At 39.9% G+C, this 19,811-nt stretch overlaps 1 protein-coding gene across 1 annotated transcript in view; it reads left to right on the forward strand.

Moving 5' to 3' along the window:
* MSH5 (mutS homolog 5) overlaps nt 1–19,811 on the forward strand; it is a 2,353,005-nt gene that overhangs the window by 1,695,285 nt on the left and 637,909 nt on the right. The window contains exon 21 of the mRNA XM_044083236.1: nt 17,038–17,125. Coding sequence (XP_043939171.1) covers nt 17,038–17,125 — 88 coding nt within the window. The remainder of the gene's footprint in view (nt 1–17,037; nt 17,126–19,811) is intronic.

Below are 19,811 nucleotides of genomic sequence, written 5' to 3' on the forward strand. Positions count from 1 at the left end.
ACTTTTAGTCTGCCTAAATAACTACTTTAAAATGGAGGTCCGTAAACAAACAGTTGCCCCTGAGGTCCCTGATGAAAGTCTATAGGGACTTGCTTTTGAAGTTACCTTACCCTCTGTATTGCTAACTGCTGTACACAGCTTTATGTTACCTGACTCATAATCTGAAAATAAATGTTCTTTATTTGGTAAATAAACCTGCAATTTTAATTTTGATCACTAGATGTCACCTGAGCATTTATGACCTGCTCTGATTGAAGTCTCTCTGATTTGATTTAATTATAACTAGGCAATTGTTTTTGTTTGTCTGGTGAATAAACTTGCAGTTTTAATTTTGACCACTTTATTTATCTGTTAACTTTATGATAAGACCTGTCAACACTAAAGAGAACTTTATAACTGGTCTTGAAGCATAATTACTATATACTGTCTGTATTAACTTGTGTCTATAGTTTTTAATTTAGATTTGCTAATAATGCTACTTAACTTTTTAAGTGCTGTAATATATATTTGCCTCCTAAATTTGTGTTTGAAATATTCTATAAATATTTATTAGCTAAAACAGTTTATTAAAACCTATGCGTTCTGTATTTCAAATCTGTACCTTTGCATTGTCTGTTAGTGTCCTTTTAATTTTTCTGACTAATGTACAATAATTATGTAAAGTGCACTGTAATATGTAAATGAATTAACAAATTAAGCCTACCCTGTTATGCCTTGATTGCATTGAATAACTATTACATTTTCTTTAGATAACTTATCTTTAATAGTTCACTAAACTTGTGCTTTCTGTGTTTCAGGTCTATACCTTTGCATTTTCTGTTAGCGTCTTTTTTAACTTTCTGACTAATGTACAATAATTATGTAAAGTGTACTGTAATCTGTAAACTAACAAATTAAGCCTGCCCTGTTATGCCTTGAGTATACTGAATAACTATTACTACCTATTATTTAGATAACTTCTTAATATGCCTGTAATAAATAATTCTGTCACTTTACCCTTAACTAATGACTGAATTATGTGATGGATGGTGTAGCAGAAATGTATGCTGTAATAAGCCCATTACAAATATGTCTGTCACTTTACCCTTAAAACTAATGAATAATGTGAAGTAACTGAATATTATTTTATATTCTGAAATTTTAATGGAATGTACTATACTGAACACATAACCGAGTATGAATGTCATATCTTGAATCTTGACTGAAATTTACATTAGCATGATACATATTTATACTTAACATTTAAAATAGCTGTGTATATTCTGGAAACTAACTGAAAACTGGTACATGTTATATTCTGAAAATCAAACTATTAGTACTTTTTCTCTCAGTATTGTCTGAACATAGAAAAACTGAAAACTAGTACTGTTGTACAGTTGTCTGAAAACATGAGAACATTTTGACAGTGTTACCTGAACATAGATAAACTGAAATCTAGTATATTCTGGAGACTGAACTATTAATATCTTTTTGTCAGTATTGTTTGAACATAGATAAAAGCATAAACTCTAAAACTAGCACTGCTATATAACCGTCTGAAACATACATACGAACATATAGTGCCTTTTTTAGGCAAGCTTCAAATGACAAACTCACCACTATAACAGGTGCCAACAAGCAAAATCTGAGGGTAATGCTACTCAATGCTAGAAGTCTAAACCTCAAAATGCACTCGTTCAAAGCACTCCTTAAAATGGGGAACATCAACATCTGTGCAGTGACAGAGACCTGGTTCAAGGCTCCAGAGAGCACCACTGCATTACCATAATTCATACCACACCTTTCTGCCACCTAACCTGGAAAGAAACACTAAAGGCGGAGGCGTGTCCATATTCATTAAGGATATCCACACCTCCAGGCTAGTTGCTCAGCATAATGCATCTGAGATTATCCAAGTGCAACTAACTCTGGGCAAGACCGCAATCCAAATTGTAGCTTGCTACAGATCCCCCACCATGCCCCAGGATTCCCACTCCTCATTTCTTGATACACTGGAAAATGTTAGGGTACAACCTAACACCCTAATAATGGGTGATTTCAACTACCCCATCATTAACTGGGAAAACTACTCATGTACGAACACTTTTGTTCAACGTTTTCTGCAATTCATAAATTCCAGCACCTTGGATCAACTGATCCACACCCCCAGCAGGGGCAGCAATATCCTAGACCTAGTCATTAACAACATGGGCAACCGGTGTTCCACACCAGAGGTCAATTCCTCGTTGGTCAGATCCGACCACAAGCTAATCACCCTAGACATCCACATCCCACCCCCACCCCCCATTAGGGAAACCACCGTAAAAATTTTCTTCAAAGCCAACTTCACGCTTCTTAAGACAGAAGTGGCAAACTTCATGACACCCATGCAGACGGACAATAGAGGTACGACTGCTGAATCCTACACAAATGCACTTTATAAGCACTTATACGAGTGCATGGATCATGCAATCCCTAACAGAACCAAGATGCTATCCTCCAAAGAAAGGAAGCCAATCTGGTGGTCCCCTGCCATAAACAAATTCTACAACAGAAGAAAGAAACTGTTGTAAAAAAAAAAAGAGTAAAATTCTATAATTGAAGGAATTCCCTGGTCAGCCTCAGTAAAAAGCTGAGATTCCTCATAAAATCCTCCAAAGCTAGTTACGAAAACAAAATCACCATGGAGTCTAAAGACACCCACAACGCATTCTATAGCTATGTCAAGAATCTCAATGGAAACACTCAGATTTGCTCTGAGTTGCAGCACAATGGCACTAAATATACAGAACCAACAGACAATGCCAACAATCCTGGCAGATAGGTTCAGTGCTAACTTTACCCCCCCTCTCACCCCCTAAAGGGCCCATCTCTATACAGGAAGAATGCATCGTTTCTGTAATCATGGCTGCATAGGTAAACACCACACTCTCCAAAGCCCAAGAACACGGCATCCATGGGACCTCACAACATCCCAGGTTGCGTTCTACATGAACTACAGAACAAACTGGCACCCCACCTAAGGACTATGTTCAATCATATCCTCACCTCAGGCTTTGTGCCCACTGAATAGAGCACAATGACTGTTATCCCACTCCACAAAGGGGGAGCCACCATGGACCCTGGGAACTACTGCCCCATTAGCCTGATGAGCCTGGTCTGCAAGGCTATGGAATGTATCATCGTGGAACTTATAAACAATGACATTGGTAATCTCCAAACTCTGGACCCCACCCAGTTCATGTTTTTTCAAAGGAAGATCATGTCTTCTAAACCTGATAGACTTTTTTGAAGCAGTCACCAAAGCCGTAGATGAGGGTAAAGTGGTTCTCACAGCCTCTAGATCTCACCAAAGTTTTCAGCACCACCCCCCACTCTGAAATTATTGATAAATTCACTTCCTAGTTATAAATCCCTATGTCAAAAGATGGGTTGCCAACTGGCTCACTGACAGAACCCACACTGTAAAAGTAGCAGACTTCAAATCCGACTTCAGACCGGTGACACGTGGAGTGCCACAGGGTTCAGTCCTGGGTCCTCTCCTCTTTGATATCTTCTCAGAAGTACAGGTTAATACAGAAGGTCTTTGGCTAACTGAGTTTGCAGATGACTACAAACTAGGAGCCATAACTGAAACTTTTAATGATGTGGACATCCTACAAAAGGGCCTCACTGATGACTGGTGTCAAAGCCATGGCCTCAAGCTCCATGCCAGAAAGTGCATTGTCATCCCTTTTGGTAAAAACTCTGTACCCATGAGCTATCACATAGGCGGTAATCTACTTAACACCGAAAGTGTGTTGAGACCTTGGGGCACAGGTGGACAGTAGTCTCTCCTTTGATAAGCACATCACCACAGTAGTCAGGAAATGCTTCTACGTGGCACACCTTATCACAAAAGGTTTCTCATCTGGGAAAAAAGAGGTCATTGTTCCCCTCTACTCGTTACTCATTAGACCCATTATAGAGTAGAACGCCCCTTTTGGTATGTACCTCACAAGACATCTACAGCAACTAGAAAGGCCACAGAAATACCTCACAAAGAGGATTACTGGCCTCAAACAGATGCCCTATGCAGACTGTCTCAAACAAACTCCAGCTTTAGTCCGTTGTATATCGCCTACTCAGAGGCGATCTCTGCCTAACATACAAAGTTATGTCAAACCTAGAGCTGTTGGACATGCTCCACTTAAAGAAATCCCAATCCGTCCGAGCTGCACCCCCTAGGGGCCTAAACCTTCTTACCACAATAAACAGGACATGCTGGAGGATAGATTCTTGTCCCAGAGACTTCCCATACTCTGGAACAAACTACCTATCTGTATCAAGCAAAGATCCTCATTAGCACTCTTCAAGAAAACTTTTGATGACTGGATGGGAGATAGGAAATTCACCCCGGGGATCACTTCTGTGGCTCTGCTCGACAGGAGCACAGGAAAATAATTTCCTTGGGTGGCGAAAGCCAGGGTATCGTTTTGACTAGGCTTATATAGGCCCTAGGGCTAATAGCCTAGTACCAACCTATAAACTGATAAACTGAAAACTAGTACTGTTAAATAACTGTCTACAAACATGCATACTTGTTTTAACTCATACATTTTAACTTTAAACATACATTGAAGAAATAACTGAAACATATAGACAGTCAACTTCTGCTCCACAGCTCTTGCCAAATTTTACTCTGCATTGTCCCAGTCATTGATGAGGTAAGGGAAGGACTGCTTTAATGTCGGTGTCCTTTTTACAGTTAGGCCTTTTAAACCTCTTCTTTTCATTTTGTGTGCAAGGCTGGATGGCTGAAGTTCTTGATTGTATTTTGTATCATGTCCTTAAAGTAACATTTGCATCTTTAACAATTATAAACTGATAGCATGGCTTATTGCCCTGACCTTATTTACATTTTTCTGCATGAAATAAACATTTGCTGCTAAAACACTCTTGCAAGTAAGCCAACTGATGACCTCAAATGAAACTAAAGTAGTAATGTAGCACTGTGCATTTCTGCACCTGTATAAAATTAATTTTAACTGTTGAGCTTTTTACATTTTCTCGTGTGACCCTTAGATTTTAACATACCGTTCTGAGTGAAACTCCACCCACATAACCGTTTCTTTAGCTGACATCATTTATCTTTTCAGTACTACTGACTGCTGCAAGAATTTATCATTACTGTCTACAATTTTCTTGGATAAATAGTAAAAACTGTAAATGCATTAAATTGATTTTCACCATACTGCATTATGGCATACAGTACTGTCTTTAATTTAGTTTGCTAAGCTGGCTGTAATCTGATCTGATGTGTTTGGTAAACTGCCATTTCTGTATGAAATATATACAGTCTTAAACTGATTACATAAACACATTTATTACCAGATTTAAACTGATCTGATTTTATACAATGTAGCATTGACTTTTGCATTCTGTAATATTTGTGAATGCTTTTTTGTCTCTGTATTAAGACATTGTTTATGCATTGCAACACTTTAATACAAAGCTCTTAACTAAGGCCTGCTAAACAAAACAATAACAAAAACATTCATTTGCCATATCTGTAACTGTAAATTCTTTATTCTGTGAATTAACTTGACCGTCATTTCTGGTATGCCTTACGCAACATACCCTTTTTTCTTTTTAACTGACCATACCCAATATGTCTTTCTGAGCACTTCAGCTGTCATCTGAACTGGAATTTATTTTATCTTTAACCCATAAATCTGCATGTGTCTGTTGTAACCAATTCTTTAAAATATGTACATTTGCACAAACTACTGCATGCAAAGTCTTACAAGTGCCATCTGTGTACACTACTGTACATTCTGTAACATTTTTATTTTTCCATAAAAATCATGTTACTGAAGTCTAAAACAGCATATAACTCTGACATGTTCATACCTAGTACAAAGCTGTTACACATTGAACTGTTAACTGCTGTAATCTTTGACCCTTTAAATCCTGAGAAGATTGCAGTCATGTCCTATAATAAAGGTCTTTTTTTAACTGAAGTTGACTTGTCTGTATTAATCAGTACATTATTTCCTAGTTTTCCTCTAAACACTAAAATATTGTCATTTCTTTTAACCTTAGACAATGATAGGTAAATGCTCTGGTTTAGTGCTGGACTGCCACACCCTTTATAGTTAGCTATGGAATGTGTTCTTTCTTTATTTTGCTCTGAAATGGTAGCAATTTTACATTGCGGTGAAGTCTGTTTTTTATTTATGCTGGAATTTACTTTACCAAAATCTGCACTCTGATTCCTCTTATCCCACCTCAGTGCAATGTTTGCACTTGCTTCTGAAAATAAGAAACTAGAAGTAATGTGAACTTGAAACATTGCCTGCATGTTATGTACATTGACTGTGTTGACATTTGTATGTTTAATACTGCAACATAATTTTGTATTTTGAATTACATGCAAACAAGAATTTGTTCTAAACATTTGCATTTGAAACTGTACTACAACATAGCTCTGTATGTTGAATTGTATGTGCTGAAGCATTTACACAAGAATTTGTTTTAAGTCTGAAACCGTACTGATAGAAGCTGACTCATTATGCGAAGCTTTCCTGTAGCCTGCTTCTGTGAGTTAATCCTTTTGCGTTTAAACATATTTAACATTCTTGAACTAACAACCTTTAACTTTAAAAGAACATTTCTGGAACACAGTTTTTTAGACTGCTTTACCCAGGTATAACATTTAAACCAAATATTTACTGATGTCCTAACTGTAGAATTATTACTTAACATGTTTATACAAGAGGTATACAAATGACTTTTACTGATGAATCTAAACTTTTTTGAGCTGTTAACTAGAAAGTGCATATAAAGTCTTATATAATGTTATGATCCTAGAAGAATGTGTCCTGTCTTTAGCATTCTAAATATTTTTCTTGCTTTTTGGCTGTGTAATGTCACACTGGAAACTTGAAAGTTTGTGAAGATAGCTGTTAACTGGATAGTGTCTTTTATATTCTGAAGGAAGCTTGTTGATTTAGTGCTGGTCTGCTGAAGTTCTTTGAGGCTTTTTCTGAAGCAAGCACTGGTGCTGTGCAATTTGTTTAACAGCTGCAGTTACTGTATATATAGGTTGTCTGCCCTGTTCATTTTCTGCATGGTTTACATCTTGAAAATTAGTGTTGACTTAACGAAACATCTGCTGTGTAATGAGAAACTGTAGTGCCGTTATTTCTGGCTTATTCTGTATAGAGTTTACATTCTTTAGTAATGGAAAAACACTGGTGTGCTGTTGAAAATTCTGTAAACTGTTAATGAAACCTTGAACTTAAGCTGGCTGTTGCACTAAAAACTCTATTAGGTTCATAGGTTCATAGGTTTATACTAGGCTATCTGCCCTAAGGCATTTATAAGCCTAGCCCAAATTTTTGTGGCTTACGCCACCCCTTATATGAAAAAATACTGTGCCCATTAGTTTGTTGTGCCTCTGTCCAGCAGTGACACAGAGATGATTCCCGGGGTAAACCTACGATCTCCCATCCACAGGTCTAGATTTCTCTTGAACAGAGTCAGCGAGGTGCTCTGCCTCACATGGACCGGGATTCTATTCCACAGCATAGGGAGTCTGAGTGATAAATCTATCCCTCCAGCACGTCCTATTTATATTCGTGCTAAGGTTTAAGTCGCTTGCTCTAGTGGTTTTGGTGGATTTGGATTTTTTGAGGTGGAGCATGTCCATTAATTCCGGGTTGGACATGGCCTTGTATGTCAGGTACATGTCACCTCTGAGCAGACGGTATGCGACTGAATAGAGCTGGAGTTTCTTCAATCTGGCAGCATATGACAGATTTTGGAGTCCCTTTATCCTTTTGGTGAGGAACTTTTGGGGTCTCTCCAATTGCTGCAGATGTCGGGTGAGATACATCCCGAATGGGGCATTGTACTCGATCATTGGTCTGATAAGTGAAGAGTACAGGGGAACAATGACCTCACTAGATCTGGATGTGAATCCCTTCATGATCAGGTGGGCAATGTAGAAGGTCTTTCTAACCACTTTAGCAACGTGAGTGTCAAAAGAAAGGCCACTGTCAACCTGGGTCCCCAGGTCCCTGATAACCTCTTCTGTGCTTAGTGGATTGCCACCTATATGGTAGCTTGGGGTTACCTTGTTTTTCCCGAAGGGTATGACTATACATTTTTTGGCGTTTAACTTCAGGCCATGGCTCTGGCACCAGCTATCTGTTTCCGTGAGTCCCTTCTGAAGGATATCCTTGTCCGATGCACTTTCCACTATGACGCCCAGTTTGCTGTTGTCTGCAAACTTTGTCAGCCAAAGTCCTCCCATGTTGGCCTGTACTTCTGAGAAGTAGATGCCAAACAATAGGGGCCAAGGACCGAGCCCTGTGGGACACCACTTGTGACCGGCTTGGAGTCTGACATAGCTCCAGCAACTCTAACCCTGTGGGTTCTGTCCTTAAGCCAGTTTGCAACCCATCTTGTGACATATGGGTTTACATTTAAGCTGGTAAGTTTTTCTACAATACCCGAGTGGGGTATTGTGTCGAAAGCCTTTGCAAGGTCAAGGTAGGCTGTATGGACTGCCTTTCCCTCATCAATGGCCTTGGTGACTGTTTCGAAGAAATCGACCAAGTTCAAAAGGCATGATCTTCCCTTGACAAAGCCAAACTGGGTCGGGTCCAATGTCTGCAAGTCCCCTATATCTTTGTTTATGAGCTCCATTATGATCCTCTCCATAGCTTTGCAGACTAGACTTGTTAAGCTTATGGGGCGGTAATTACCAGGGTCTGTAGAGGCGCCTTTGTGGAGTGGGACCACAGTTGCCGTCGCCACTCCTTGGGCACGTATCCTGTGGTAAGGCTGAGATTAAACAGCTGCCTTATGTGCGGGTTTAATTCCTCATTTTGCTCATGTAGCACACAGACGGGACACCATCCGTCCCATTGATGCTGTGTTTTTAGCTTTAGAGAGAGCAGCTTTCACCTGCGCATTTGAGATGTCCGGGAGGCTACACTCGGCTGGGATAGTTATCTCTCCTTTAGGGGGGGGGTGAAGTTTGCACTGAACCTGTCTGCCAGTATGTTGGCAATGTCTGTGGGTTCAGTGATTTTTGTATCATTTTGGACTAATTCTGAGCATATCTGGGAGTTTCCACCCAGGTCCCTAACATAGCTGAAAAAGGCCTTATGATTGTCCTTTGAATCCATGGCAATTTTTCTCTCAAAATTGGCCTTAGTTGATTTTATGAGTGCTCGTATTTTTTTACTAATAATGATCAGGGGTGACTTCCCTTTTATGGATTTTGTTCTATCATGTAATAGCTTTCTCCTCTTATTGTAAAGTTTGTTAATGGCTGGGGTCCACCAGACTGGACGCTTGCCCTTTGTGGAAAGAGTCTTGGTTTTATTTGGGATTGCCTGATCCATGCAGTCCTGGAGGTGTTCATAGAAGGCATTTGTAAGGGCTTCCGAGCTTGGGTTGTGGTTTCCACTGGCTCAGGGGCCTTGAAGGATACCACACCAGTCTTGAGTAGTGTGAAGTTTGCTTTAGAGAAGTTCTTCACTATGGTCTTTTTGTTTGGGGTGGGGCGGGATGTGGATTTCCAGTGAGATTAGTTTATGATCAGATCTCACCAATGAGGGATATACTTCCGGTGTGGAGCATTTTGTCCCCATGTTTGTGACAATGAGATCTAGTATATTTTCTCCTCTCGTAGGAACAGTGACTAGCTGTTCCATGGCATTTGAATTTATGAACTCCAGGAACCGTTGGGCTAGAAAGTTAGGGCTTGAGTAATGTTCCCAGTCTATATTCGGGTAGTTGAAGTCACCCAATATGATGGTGTTTGGAGATACATTTATACCCTCCAGTGTCTTCAGGAAGGCTGTGTGGGGTTCCTGAGTTTGAGAGGGTGGCCTGTAGCATGCTACAATTTGTAGAGCAGTTTTGCCTATGGTTAGTTGTACCTGGATGGTTTCCGAGCTTAGATGCGTTGCCACCAACCTGGAGGTGTGGGTATCCTTTATGAATATGGATACACCCTCCTTTTGTGGTGTGGTCCGGGTTTTGGGGCCGGAACGCATGATATGAGGTAAAACCTAATAGTGCCGGGTGCTCTCAGGAGCCTTGAACCAGGTTTCAGTTACAGCACAGACATCGATGTTCTCCATACTGAGAAGGGCCTCGAGTGCGTGCATTTTGAGATTTAGACTTCTGGCATTGAGCAGCATTACCCTCAGTTTCTTCCCATTTTTGTTTTCTAGGGTGGTAGGTTTAGAATTTGAGCCTTGCCTAAAAAAGGCACTATGGGTGTGGCAAGAGCCTTAGCCAATATCCGGAATCCCAGGGGTGACAGGTGCAAGCCGTCCCTTGCGAAGCAGCGTGGCTTGTCAAGCATGTCATCCCAGGCAGACAGACACTGGATCCCCTTTGAATGACACCAGACATTAAGCCAATTGTTAAAAAATTTGAAAGGGTTACTTACTACAGCTGTCTCTTTTGAACTTCTAAAGTTTTCCGAATGAGCGCTGGTGCACTTAGTGCTGATAAGGTTGCTTGGAATTGAAGCACACCTGTTCTGCAGTTTTCCCTGTAGACCACTCACTGCTATTCTGTAGACTTATCTGTAGAACACACCCAGTCTGACTGCTGATGCAAGGTTGCTATGGGGTTTGGGGAGTTACTTTAACTGTTTTACCCCATTCATAGTGGCTCACCATTATAAGAAATGATGAGACTGTACTTTTCTGTAATTAACTGGAAACAACTGAAATGAGACTGGAATTAAAGTCCTTATCTGTTAATTACCCAAACTCATGCTGAACAGGTGCCAGTCTCTCCTTTATGGGCCAAGTATTGTGTTATTTTCAAAATAGATTCTCCAAACACTGTAGTTTATTTAATAAGGCTTTATTAGATGTTCACAATATCCAAATATTGTCTTCATTAACAGTGCTGATAAACAATAATAGTCTGCAGAAATGGTGGAATGCTGGTTAGTAATAGTGCTGCTAAATATATCCAGAGTTTCTTCACATTATTCTGATTGTCCTGAATAATGGAAACAGAAACGGTCTTTATCTCAAGTATATTTTCAAAATCCTGTAATGCTTTACATGCCTCTTTAGCCTTGGTGACTTTGGTTTCCATGCCTGGTCTGACATGTGCTTAATCTAACATTCCATTAAAGAACATTCTGTAGCTGGCAAGATTATATTTTTATTTTACATTTGTTGACCGGGCTAGTCTGGCTGGATACATGTCCATTTTCAGCAGAGGCCCGAGGAGAAAAGCTCCACTAAATACTAAGTACATTACATAAAAAAACATTACTTCTAAGAAATAGCAAAATTTTAGAATTCAAAAAGACCCTCCAGAGGGAAGGATAATTTTAAAGAGAGACATATACACCATATGCAGTTCATTACATATTTGCATTACATATATGCAATTACTTATTAGCAATTTTACATCAATTATGCATAGTTAGAATTAGAAAAGTTAAAAGAGGGGAGGAAGAGACAAAAATAGATAAGAAATGTGTATAGAAAAGGTTAATCAGGTGCACTGCAGGAACAAAGCCAATGGTTTAGGTAGAAAAGTTTAATTTTCTGTTTGAATAGAGGCAGGGATGTAGTCAAGGTAATGTCACTAGGTAAGAGATTCCAACTTCTACCTATAGTGTTAGTAAATAGAGAACCACCTGCTGTATTGTTTACCTTTATTAATTTTGTCATAATTCTACTAGAAGAGCGAAGTGAGTTGAGATTGTTGTAAGGGATTAGAAGTTGAGAGATTATAGGGGTGTTGTCAGGAAGGTGTAGTATATTGTGGGCTATAGTGAGTTGAGGGATTATTAGGTAGTTTTGAAATTCGAGCCAGCCAAGTTGTTTTAGGTTTATACAATGGTGGGTCCTAAAGGGGTTACCAGTGGCAAAGCGAGCTATGTTGTTATAACAGGTTGCAAGTTTATTAAGATTGATTTTTTTAAGGTTTGTATAAATGGGGGAAGCATATCGGAGAGTAGATAGGAGATGAGATTGAGCAATTTTGGTTCTAGTTGCTGGGGTTAGAAAAGGTTTGATGCGATATAGGGATCCAATTTTTTTGTTAACAGTCTTGATGGTGTTGTTAATGTGCTGATCGAAGGAAAGATTATTGTCAATGGTTATACCTAAGAGTTTAGTGGTAGGATCAGGTGAGATGATGGTGCCATTGTTTGAAGAAATGGTAAAGTTTAAAGGAGGGGAGCGAGTGGTAGGGGAGAAGAGGAGAAGTTTGGTTTTTTTGGCATTTAGTAAGAGAAACCGTGTAGAAAACCAAGTTTCTACTGTGTTAAAGGTCTTTTGGGTCAATGAGGTCAGTTCAGTAGAGGAAGGGGCTGTGCAGATTAGGGTAGAATCATCTGCATATTGTATGCAGGTAGCTTGTGGGATAGCAGTCTGAAGGTCATTAATAAAGAGGGAGAACAAAAGTGGACCCAGAATGGAGCCCTGGGGAACTCCGATGGATATAGGCAAGAGAGATGAGATATGGTTTTCCCAAATTACTGCTTGTTGTCTGTTGCTAAGATAAGATTTAAACCAGCTAGTGGCCAGTTTATCGCAAGAGAGAGATTCAAGAATGTGAATTAAGAGTGAGTGGTTGACCATGTCGAAAGCTTTAGAGAGGTCAATGAAAAGAGCGGAAGAGAAAGTGTTGTTGTTTCGATTTTTGTTGATAGTATCTACAAAAGATAGAAGGGCAGTGGTGGTGCTATGGTGGGGTCTGAAACCATGTTGGCAGTTTGCTATTATGCTGTGAAGAGAGAGATAGTGTACAAGTTGTTGATGAATACATTTTTCCATGATCTTTGCTAGGGGGGAGAGAAGGGCAATTGGTCTAAAGTTGGAAAGGTCAAGGGAGTTTCCACCTTTATGCAGTGGGATAATATAGGATACTTTCCAGATATCAGGGATGGTTCCTTCTTGGATAGTTCTGTTGATAAGTAAGGATATAGGATATGCAATTTCTTTGGCAGCTTTCTGGAGGAACAGAGTGGGGAGCTTGTCAGCAGAAGGTGTACAGGGTTTCAGTTTGTGAATGAGTTTATAGATAAAAGAGGTAGATATAGGTTTTAGAGAGAAGTTAAAAGAGGAGGTGGTTATGTTAGTTGGTAGATGAGAGTTGTTAGGGTTCATTTGTTTGGCTAAGGATTGAATAGTTTGAGAAAAAAGAGTTGAAGACATTTGCAGTCTGGAGTGGGGTATCAGGATCGGTATTTAGAGGGGAAGGAGTTTTAGCAGTCCCTGGGGAGAGAAGTCTATTTACTGAGGACCAGAACTGTTTGGAGTTGTTAATATGAGTTTCCTGAAGCTTACAGTAGAAATTTTTCTTGTCAGCGATTATTGATTTTTTTGCAAGATTTCTGAGCTGGCGGAAATTAACTAAATCAGGTTTTTGTCTATCACATCTCCATTTTGTCCATGCTTTGTTTCTAGCATGCATGAGTTTTTTAGTGTTTGAGGTTAGCCATGGGGCAGGTTTGGTCTTAATTCTAATGGAGCGCTCAGGAGCATGTGCATTGAGTATGGATAAGAATGTAGTATTAAACAATAATACTGCTTCCTCCAGAGGAAGTGATTTTAAACAATTCCATTTACTTGCTCTCAGATCAGCTTTAAAGAGGTCTATGTTAAAATGCTTGAGAGATCGAATTTGCCTTGTATTAGGGAGGTTGACATATTCTGATTTTAGTCTAGTAATGTAGGTTAGGGAGTGGTCGCTGATGTCATCTGGCAAGGTACCTACTTTATATTGTTTGTTAACTTTATTTGTGAGTATCCAGTCTAGTATACTCTCTTTATTACTGGGCTTATTGACTCTTGTAGTTGAGGTAATAGTTTGTGAGAAACCATGTAGGTTAATGTGAGAGGAGGGATTATCATTGTTAATAGTGTTCCAGTCTATGTTAACATCACCAAGAATTATAGTTTCTTGGGGGTAGGTGGTAGAGACCCAACTTAGAAAATCTTCTAATATTGGGATGTTATTACCTGGGGGAAGATACAAACAAATAATGTAAATAGATTTTTTGGTGTTAAGTTGTAGTTTAATAATGATGGCTTCTGTTTTGCTATTTTGGTTTGGGCATGCTGGTTGAGTAGTGATGTTTAGTTTATTTTTGAAAAGTATTGCTACTCCACCACCTTGCTTTTAAGCGGTCGTGTCTTACTATGTTATAACCTTGAGGTATAATCTCTGTGTCTTTAGTGCCTGTGTTTAGCCAGGTTTCTGAGAGGCAGAGAATGTCAAATGAGTGGGTATCTAAAAGGGCATGGATGAAGGGTATTTTCTTATTTATGCTTTGGATATTAAGGTGTCCTATAAGGAAGTTATTATTGAGGTTAGGAGAGTGGTTTTGGGGAGGTGGTGAGTTAGGGCCAGGGTTGGGGTGGATGTCTCCATCTAGTAGGGTTGGGTTAACTAGTTTAGTTAAGAATTTACTCTTTGAATTGTTAGGGTTTTGGTTTTTTTGTCAGTTAGTATGGGGTAGGTAAGGTGATGTTGCCTGTGGTATTTAGATAGATGATAGCTAGGGGTGGAATTAACATTAGGGTATGGTGTGAAAGTGAGTGTAGTAGGAGTGTGTGTTTGTGAGGAGATAAGATAGTTGTTAAGTGAAATTTCAATAAAGGTGAGATGGTATGTTGAGAGAAGGGTAGTCATGATTAAGACTGAGAGTAAAGGCATAGTTAGTATGTAGGGAGTCATGATTTAGTTAATATGAGAAGAGAGGAAGCAGAGAGGAGAGTATAAGGGGAGAGATATGAGTGTGGAATGGAATAGAGGGGTAGTAAAATTATTTAAAGCAGAATGGTAAGATAGGAATAGATTCTATAGGAAATAGAGCAGGGATGGCTGGAGAGGAAAGAGCAAGGATAAGGAGAAGTGTAGGTAATGGAGAGAGGTAAGAGTACAAGAATGGTCTTAGGGCTAAGAAAGAAGGGGGAAATAAAATTGCAAATGTACCTGCAGGAGTCAGTCGGATGTAATGAGTTAAACAGGGTATTTCTTTGTTACAATTGGTGGTATTTTTTTCTGAAAAATCCTATTCTTGATTTCCTGTTGCCTTCTTTACTTTACTTTTTTGCTGTCATGGCTAACAAGCTGACAGGCTTTAAAAAATGCACTTCTTGTGGGCGTAAAAATCCCTAACTTGATGGCCACAAGGAGTGCGTCTATTGTTTAAGAGCAGCTCATTTAAATACAGGCTGCTCTGTTTGGCAGCTTACAATTCAACAGACTTAACAGGTGAAGTAAACTTATTCTTAAGGGTTTATTTCCCTCATCTTCCTCCCTTTCAGGGGCTCAAACCCCCCAGTAAGACCACAAAATTACTATTGGAACATAAGAAGCGTCAATCTCTAAAGTCTTCCAAAACTTCTTTGGAAGCGCCTTCTCAAGTTTCAAAATGAACAGATCCAACTTCTTTGGACCTGAAAAGGTACACTCCGGATCTAAATCTTTGAATTCTAAGCCATCAGATCAGATTATCATATCAGCAAGTCCTATCACTCAGATTACGGATCTTAAACCTTTGGATCCTAAGACTAGTGCATCATACACTCCTACAGCTCATTCACCTGAGTTTCTCTTGGATCATATTTCCCCTAGGCTCCATTCTCCTTTTATGTAGACATGGAGAAAACATCCAGACCTCAGTCAACCACATCATCCTTCATGTCCTCTAAGAGTCTATCCAAAGCAGACATGAGTAGGATGAGGCAAATGTTCCTCAGAGCTTAAATCCAGATGGATGTTATCTCTGCTCCGTCCTCTGTTGGATCAGTGAGTCTTCTGGCCAATACTCACACAGTCTTATCTCCTTCTCTGAACTATCCTTCGGTTTCAGAGCCCAGGATCTGAGACCACAAAGAGTTCCAGAGCTGGAGCCAAAGAGAATCACTATGTTGACTCTCATGATATCTCCAACCAGTTCTGTTCTTATGCCTTTGGAGTGTAATGGGTCCCAGAATGAAGCCTCAGTATCAGATCCATGGTGCTGGGATCTATTCTGGTGATGCCTGATCCATCCTTGCCCCTTGAAGCTGGACAGCTTGGGTCTGGTTTCCTCCTCCAGTCATGGATCAGGTCCAGTGTTGGTGGCAATGGATTTCCAAGGTCCATCTGGTTTTGAGATTGTGAAAAGGGCTTTTTCGCATACTAGAGATCCTTTCTCTCACCCCTGTGATCCTCCCCCTATCCTTCCATGAGGGCCACCCAAGTCCACATAGCTGGGGATTCTGTCCCATTCTTTGAGGAAGAATGAAAAGGTCAACATTAAATTTAAAGTTTATGTATTCACCATAACTAGGTATCTGAGCTGTCCATTTTCATTCTTCCTCAACTTCCTTCCGTTCTCTCCCCCTTTGTGTAATCTTTTGGATTGACCTGTTGGTTTTAGTATTGGAAACTATAGTTCCAGGTTTGAACCATATTCTTTTATCTATCCCTTTAATGACTTAATGTGGATTTTATGGTACCAAACTCGATCAACGGTACTGGAATGGACTAGGGCATTATGGATAGAAGGTGGAGCTCAAGAGTTGGAACCAAAGTCTGATGTATGCGGCTGAGTTGGATCCAAGGATTGGATCCATAATCCATTCATTGAGGAAGAATGAAAATGGTCAACATGGATGCCTAGTTATGGTAAGTACATAACTTTTAATTAACCAGCATTTGCCTGATAAGTCTACGATTATTTGACCAACTCACCTTCAATTGCAATACAATGAGTGAAACCTTCTTTCTCTTGTTGAAAACTGACATTTGTGTGTGTGCTTGTATGCATGCATGCATTTATATATTTATTCATTGGTTTGTTCTTGGGAGTCATAACTGAAATTCTTTGTTACATAGATATGAGTTATTGAAAGAAAGTAGGTGCATGGGCACAGAACTGGTGCAACGTTATGTAAAGTAAATTCTTTATTCACACAATTCCATACATTTTAGAATTACTCCACAGGGTAGGTAGCTCTATCATGATATAATAATATTAGAAGTTAACTTTGCCTTCTCCTCCTTTTATACTCTTCACAGTTTCTTTTTGAAGAACGGCTGCATTATAGGAGTGCACGGACGAAGGAACTAGACACAATATTTGGAGATTTACACTGTGACATCAGAGGTAGGTAAAATGTTCTGGCTGTTTACATGCAGATTTTGTTTTATTCTAACTTCATGTCAGCCTGTAATGAATCCAGATTTACCCTTGAGTAGAATGGCTTACCCATGATGGTGAAGTTTGATTCAGTTGATTTCAGCAGGAAGTCATACTTTAACAGTGACTTGTGTTTGGGTGTGGGTAATGCAGGATTTATACATGACTGGTATGGTTTAATGATGATGACAAAACCTGTATTACCTATACTGGTTGTGAGCCATTGTTATTATTATTTGACATTATTTAAAAAAAAAATCGCCTGTGCCTATGATGTAGAGTGATAAATCCATAATTGTGACCCAGGCAACCCAAATTTGATTATTAACTTGGGCACTTGATAGCACAGACAGGAAGGATGGGTATATGGGTGTGTCAGTCTTAGGAGAGAAGGGAGGAGGTACACACTGCTAATGCATGCATCTGTGGGATGATACTTACATTGCATGGATGTTAGAAAAAAAGAATAGTGTCAGACAGTTCAATTTTCTTAAGGGAGCCAGGGCTGTGCATGCATCATACATGAAATTATTTAAGGATTCTCTTATGCTGTGGTGTCTCATGAGTGTTTTACTTTATAAATGTATTACACTGAGAAAATGTATCCTAGTGAACTGGAGGACAGGATATTCCATTATTAGTTGTTACAGTTTGAGTTAAGCTTTCCACTTAGTAGCATGGAAAAGATGGCAACTGTATGTTTTTTTTTTTTTTTTTTTTTTTTTTTTTAGCAGCTGCAGTTGCAGCAGTTTTCATGCCTTTACTTTTGTTTTGTAGTTGGCCTTATACCTGTTTGTTATGCTGTAAGATCTGGTCTCTCATTTGTCCTCAGATCTTACCCCTATTCTCTCTTTGGAACCGAGCTCTGAGTCCTTGAGACCTGTTCCACAAGGATAGCCAGTTCCACCTAGTTTCCAGTCGGTTCCCATAGAAGAACTTCCCCTCTCTTCTGACACCTCTCCAGAACATCCCACTGAGGAGGTCCATTGAAAGAAAATGTGCAAGAGGAGGCACATAGATTCCTGACTAGAATCTCTCACTGAAGATACTGATTTCCATGAAGGAGAAGAATCTCCCAAATCACAACTCTATGACGTCTCCTTTGGAGACATTTTAGAAATCCTTAAACAAAAAAGTGGTTGGTCTTCCAACAGTCCTTCTCCAGAGAAGTCAGTATTTCTGGAGACTTGTGGTGTTGGTTCATCAGTATCTTGGATGACACCCCCCCCCCCCGCCAGCTGATGAGCTCATTGATTGGTTCTCTCAATGGGCATGGAAGGAGCCAGATTTCTTTGAACCAATCTCTTATTGGCCAGGCAAGTTCTTAGCTCCATCAAACGATAAACCCCACTGGAGCAAAGGAGTTCCTGTCAATGCAATGGTTGTGGTCGCAGCCATGATAAAGGAGCTAGCAGAGCTCTTCTGTCCACCCACTTGACAGAAAGTCTAGGCCATTGGACAGATTTGGAAAGCATGTATTTGCTTCAGCGACCTTCACCCCTAGGTCCTTGATCTATATGGCACACTTTGCAAGACTACAGAGAGATTTATCTAAAGAACTTTTCAAACCTTCTGTCTGAGTCCATGTCTGCAGAGGATTTCAAAGATCATCTTTTCAGCTGGACACACTTTTGTCAATCCCCAATGCATCTGTGAAGTTAATCTCTCATACAGCAGAAGGTGCCTCATGAGTGGCTGGCTCAAGCATTGCCATAAGGAGACATGGCTGGATGCGGCTATGCAATTTGCAGAACCTTTCAAGTCTTCTTTCATCGGTTCTCCCTTTGAGTGAACATTCTTGTTTGCCAGTTCTGTGAAAGAAATACTTACCCATAGTGAGCAAGAAGGAAAGACCCTTTCAGCTCTGGGAATTAAATTTTCTCCATCTCAGTGGTCTTTTCCAAGAAATCAGAGAGGTGATAAGAAAATGTCCCATAAATCCCAGGGATTTTTCCAGGACTCACAGGGAGACAGCTCCTTCAGAGGCAGAGGAGAGAGTTCTAACAGGAGACACCACACTCGAGGCAGAGGAGGCATGAAAATCAGGGATTCAGAGATTCTTTTCCAGATGGATCCTTTCAGTGCTGCTGAAGTGCTGCTTGACTACCCACCTCTGGAGGCAGTTGTAGGACATGTATCCTTGCACCGAGACACCTGGGCTGCTATAACAAAAGATACTTGGGTGCTAAAAATAATATCCAGAGGTTATTTCATACCATTTTCCCAGACTACATTGTCCAAAAGAAAGAAACATCTCAACATTCCACCCAGTCAAAGGAAGGGCTGTAGCACAAGAAATTCAAAAGTTGCCAGTCGAAAGCGTCATCTAGGAGGTCCCACCAGATCAAACAGGATTCAGAACTTGTTTCTTTTTAGTGCCAAAAAAGACAGGAGCTCTGAGACCAATTCTGGATCTAATCAAACTAAATCAGTTTTTGAAAAATTCAAAGTTCTATATGGTCATGGTTCAGTTCATCCTTACTTTTCTATGCAAGGATGAAAGGATGTGCTCCATAGATCTTCAGGGTACGTTTTATCAATCAAAATAGACAGGCACCCCTGGAGACACTTATGCTATCCTGTAGGAGCCAGTCACTTCCAATTCAGAGCCATGCCCTTTGGACCCACCACAGCTCCCAGGGTGTTCATCAAA

The sequence above is a fragment of the Protopterus annectens genome, chromosome 9.part0 (assembly GCF_019279795.1).
Source record: "Protopterus annectens isolate FY-2018-M chromosome 9.part0, PAN1.0, whole genome shotgun sequence".
NCBI classification, from domain to species: Eukaryota; Metazoa; Chordata; order Ceratodontiformes; family Protopteridae; genus Protopterus; species Protopterus annectens.